Here is a 5,287-nt window from a genome sequence, read left to right on the forward strand (position 1 = left end):
TCTTATTTTCGGGGGATGCTGTATATTTCAACAAGAGGCAAAACTGTAAGTAGGTCTTATTTTCGGGGGATGTCTTACTTTTGGGGAAACGGTAGAAATCAATACAACAGAACTGAGACTCAAAAACAACCCATATAAATTTGATATTTACCAATATCATTCAATGTGGGGAACAGTCCTTTAAACGGTGCTGAAACAGCTAGACAGTCGCTTGCAAAAAATTGTGGACGCCTAGACCAAGTTGGATCCCTACCTCACACCATATTCTAAAACTAACTCAAAAAACGGACTGAAATTAAGAGGCAAAAACATAAATCAGAAGAAAACACAGGTGTCATAATGCTTCATGACTTTAGCTCAAGCAGTGGTTTCTTAAATATACAGGAAAATCCTGAACACCAAAATAAGTTATGCTTCATCAAAATTAATTAAAAACATATGGGCTTCAAAAAGCAGCATTAAGAAAGTAGAGACAACCCCACAAAATGGGGGAAATAGTTGTGAGCTGTATACCTGATATGGGACTAGTATCCAGAACACATAAAGAACTTTTACAATTCAACAATGAAAAGACAAATAACCCAATTAGAAATGGAAAATGGACTTGAAATGAGACATTTATCTAAGAAACATGTACACAAATGACCAAAGAGCATAATTCAACACATCATTACTCATTAACAACAACAAAAACAAACCAGCTTCAATGCCATCAAGTTGAAAGATCTACCCTATAGGGTTATAAAGGCTGTAATCTTTACAGGAACAGACTGCCTGCCACAACTCTCTACCAAGGAGTAGCTGGTAGGTTCGAACCACCGACCTCTGGATTTGCAGGCAATCTCTAACCACTGTGCTACTAGGGTTTCCTCATTATTCATTCTCTCACTGTTGTCTAGTCGATGCAGATTCACAGCAACACTATAGGACAGGGTAGAATTGCCCCTGCGAAGTTTTCATTTCATTACTCATTAGGGAAATACAAATCAAGCACCACTTAAAACCCACAGAATGGCTAATATCAGACAAATGAAAATTAGCACGTGTTGGTGAGGATGTGAAGAAAATGGCATCCTCCCGCATTGCTGGTGGGATTGTAAAATGGTGCAGCAGCTGTGGAAAACAATTTGGCAGTTCCTCACAAAGTTAAATTAGGAATTAGCATATGGCCCACCAACACCACTCCTAGGTATATACCCATGAAAAATTAATACAAAAACCTGCATATGAATATTTATGGAAGCATTTTTTAACAATAGCTTAAAAGTGGAAACTCAAATAAATGTCCATTTTATAACTGAAGAATGGATAAATAATCTATACAGTGGAACATTATTCAGCCATTAAAAGGTATGAAGTACGGATACATTAAAAGATATAAAGTACTGATACTTGTACATGTACTGGTACAAGGATAAACTCTAAAAATATTATAGTGGCATAGTGAATTACATAATGAGTTGCTAACCACAAGGTCAGTAGTTTGAATCCGCCAGCCTCTTCACATAAGAAAGATGAGACTTTCTACTTCCATACAGATTTACAGTCTTGAAAACTCACATGAGCAGTTCTACTCTGTCCTACAGGGTCACCAACAGTAGGAAATGACTCGACAGTTTTGAAGTGAAAGAAGCCAGTCAAAAAGCTCATTGTTCCATTTATACGAACGTCCAGAAAGGCAAATCCATTCAGAGAGAGCATGTTCTATTCTTGAAAAATTCTCAGGGCATTTCTACCTTATCCCATAAGGTGGCTATAAGTCAGAATCAACTCGATGGTACTGAGTTTCGGTTTGTTTGTTTGTTTGTTTGTGTGGCTATGGAAAACAAGGAATGACAAGTTCATGAGATGGGCTTCTTTTGAGGGAAGTAAAAATATTCTAAAATGAGATACTGGTAATAGTTGAATTGTGTAAATATATTAGAAAGTCACCAAATTATATATTTGAAGGTGAACTTTAAGTATGTAAAGCTGTTTTTAAAAATGGAACTCAAATCCCTTTACTAAAAAAAACTTTTTAAGTTTCAAAAATTCAGTTAGTGGTGCTAAGGACTACTTTGATGATTATATCTCTTTAAAATATTAAATACTTCCTTGTGTTGTTAAAGAGAACACACCAAGTACTGCTTTTCTGAATATACCCAAGGTCATCTTTATGAAACACAGTTAACTGTATATTCAGAGAAGTTAATGGTTTGCCTTGAGATATTAGCCCTTAGCATAGTACCTCCAAGGTAGTCCTTTAAAAGTTTCTCCACCTGTCTTTTGTAATTGTTTCCTTGTTCTCCCAGGGAAGTCAGGAAAAAAACAACACATCAGCAGCAAAAACCACACAAGCATACATACAAGTGGTCACATATCCTTAAAGAGAGTTCAGGAGAGGACATTGGTTTCTTCCCTCACAGCCCCTTCCTCTAAAGGAGTCCCTTTCTACTAAGAATGCAGCCCTCTAAGTCGAATGGTCCACAACAAAGGGGAAGGGGTGAGGGGCGCCAAGCCAAACAGCTGAATTGTGGAATACCCCAGATACTGACATTCTCCCAAACTGCCTGATTCAACCTGTGAACCACCAATGCACAAGAGACTACAATATTCTCGTGTGCTCTGCTTAGTACAGTTCACACACAGCACAAGCTGGGGGACAGCAATTACACCGGCCAAGGTTAACTAACTAAGGATGTATGGCCTCTTACCTGCAGCTACCATGAACATTTTCTCTACCAAAAAGTTAAATTACAATAGCAACTGCACATAAGAAACCCCATTCTTAGGGGTCTATATTCTTTTTCCTAAACAACATGTTTGAAGGGGCAAGACCCACTCACACAATCTATTCACCCTCTCAAAATTAAACTCACCATGTAGTCGATTCCAACTCACAGTGACGCTGTGGACTGCCCGTGGGTTTCTGAGGCTATAAATCTTTATGAGACAAGAAAACCATTATTTCTCCTGGGGAGCACACTGATGGGTTTGAACTCCCAACCCTGCGGTTACCAATTCAATGCATAACCCACTACATCACCAAAGCTCCTTACTCTCACCCTAAGCTCCTCCTCTAAATGATCAATAGGCCACTGGGTCCTCACCAACTCTCCTTCATGGTTGACTAAACTAAGATGAAGTCTGGAAAGTAAGCAACAGGCAAGACTGTGAGGTGTCCCTGCAAGTCTCTGTCTTGAGCCTAAAAACAGATAAGCAGTGTTCTACAATTAAAAGCCAGGACATTCAGGAGCCACGACTGTGGCGGTGGCCACCAACAGTCAAGTTATGATAGGGCAAGGAAGCTACCTGTAAGTGGAGAAAGGCAATCCAAGAAACACAATGGAATGGCGTGGAGCAGAAAAACAGCAAGCGGGGAGCCAAGGCATCCCAGAAGAGTCACGGGTCTCCAGAGGGAAGGTCACTGGGACTTTACAGGTCCAGCTGCACCTCAGCTTCTGTCCTAAGAGGCGTAGGACTACTTCAGCTATTCTTATACAAAAGCCTCCTTCACTTAACTAACCTGAGTATTTTGTGTTCCTTGTAATTAAAACTACTCTTACTAAAGAAGGGACTGCTTACCCTCCCTAACATCAATCCCAAGCAACCTATTTTTCCTAGGGCTCACAAGGAACCTCAGATTTTTCTGAATGAGCTGGCCAGTCCTCTTTACAAGTATCAATATTACAAACACACACACACACACACACACACACACACACACACGCACGCAAAGGAAATGGCCTAAAAACAACTTTCTGTATAAATGACTCAGAACCTGGTTACCTTCATTTATTTTTTCATAGCATTCTGGAAATCATTACTTTTTCCATCTGGATTAAGCAAACAGCTTCCCTCTCTGCTCTTTCATCACGCGACAAGGGCAAAGAAGCTCGTCTGAGGTGGCACTGTGTGCGCTGGTGAAGAAGGTGGCGAAGAATATCCGCAGCCACTTGGAGCAGCACCAGAGCAACTAAAATTTCTCCCCAGTTCCTCCAGACGTGACCACAGAGGCCAGTGAGACTAAAAATACTCGGCGAGGACAGATAAAAGCTGTCAAGGATATTCAGCCAGGGAGGTCGCTGCTGTCACCAGATTTGTAAAAGACGACACTCAGAAAAGCATCCATATTTTAGAATTTTTAGATCTGGTATAGAAGAGCCAAGAGCTCTCCCCCCTTAGACCTGGAATAAATCTCTGAGCCTTGAATTTAGTCAAGTAATCTATGATCAATTTCTGGAGGACCCCCAGGAAGAAAGACAGGCACTTCAAAACCGACAAGTATCCACTCACCATTCTTTCTACTTGTTACAGCTTTCTTTTAAGCACAACTGCCTGTATCGACAAAATTAAATGAAGACGACACCTCTGTCAGAAGCTTTGCAAAGCAAATGATGATTCAGGCAGCACCTGTCATAATGGCAGAGACTAAAGGACAAGGACAAGAATTTCTACAAGGACATCAGGAACTTTAACTTGCCCCTCGGGATCTTTGATTATGAACAAAACTTTAAGAAAAATGTATTCTATTCAAGACTTCTCTCCAAGTGCTAGGCCCACAGTAGTCCACAAAGGATGTCCCCCTGAAGATCCTAGATGATCAATTAAGTGTGCAACCACAAAAAATCCCCCCAACACACGAGTTCTGTTTTGTTTTTTAATATTTTATGATGTTTTGGCAAAAGTTTACATGGCAAATTAGGTTCCCTTTCCACAATTACTACACAAATTATTCAGTGATACTGCTCATCCACATCGGTTTTATCATCGGAAGATCCTTATTACTGGCAATCAATACATTTTAATAACAATTAGCAAAATCAACTCCCAAAAAGACAATAAATATAAATATCACTACCTCCAACATAAAGTCTAAAGTGAGCAGATTCTTCTTTCTTCTGCAACCATATATTATATTTAAGTCTATATTCCCAAGTAGATGCCCAAATATCTGAATGAAGACCTTAACTATGACAGAGGGAATAAAACTGAGACTGAATATTTTTTAAACAATGTCTTAACAACTTCAACATTTTATTTTTTTAAGGTTTTCTAAAAGCAGACATTCACAATGTATTCTAAAGACAGACCTTTCCAAAGTTAAGCTCTCTGTACAGCAGAAAGGAGGCGCCTCAGAGATGACAGCTCAAATTCCTCCTACACGACTTGAGCCAAGATAATAATTCTTGACCTGGAACAAGTAACTCAAAAGGGAAAACTCAGGTATATAGAACAGCTGCATGTCAACCAAGCCAGATCCCATGTATCCGACTTCATTTTCTTATCATAATGAAACTTAAGACTG

General features: G+C 39.5%; 1 protein-coding gene across 1 annotated transcript in view; it reads right to left on the minus strand.

Moving 5' to 3' along the window:
* CAMTA1 (calmodulin binding transcription activator 1) overlaps nucleotides 1-3,834 on the minus strand; it is a 1,095,522-nt gene extending 1,091,688 nt beyond the window's left edge. Inside the window, exon 1 of the mRNA XM_045299056.1 lies at nucleotides 3,769-3,834. Within this exon, the coding sequence (XP_045154991.1) occupies nucleotides 3,769-3,774 (6 nt within the window). The 5' untranslated portion in view covers nucleotides 3,775-3,834. The remainder of the gene's footprint in view (nucleotides 1-3,768) is intronic.
* Nucleotides 3,835-5,287: the final 1,453 nt, after the last annotated feature.

Source organism: Echinops telfairi, unplaced genomic scaffold, assembly GCF_000313985.2.
Source record: "Echinops telfairi isolate 266 unplaced genomic scaffold, ASM31398v2 ScPeMD7_7457;HRSCAF=8495, whole genome shotgun sequence".
Classification (NCBI taxonomy): domain Eukaryota; kingdom Metazoa; phylum Chordata; class Mammalia; order Afrosoricida; family Tenrecidae; genus Echinops; species Echinops telfairi.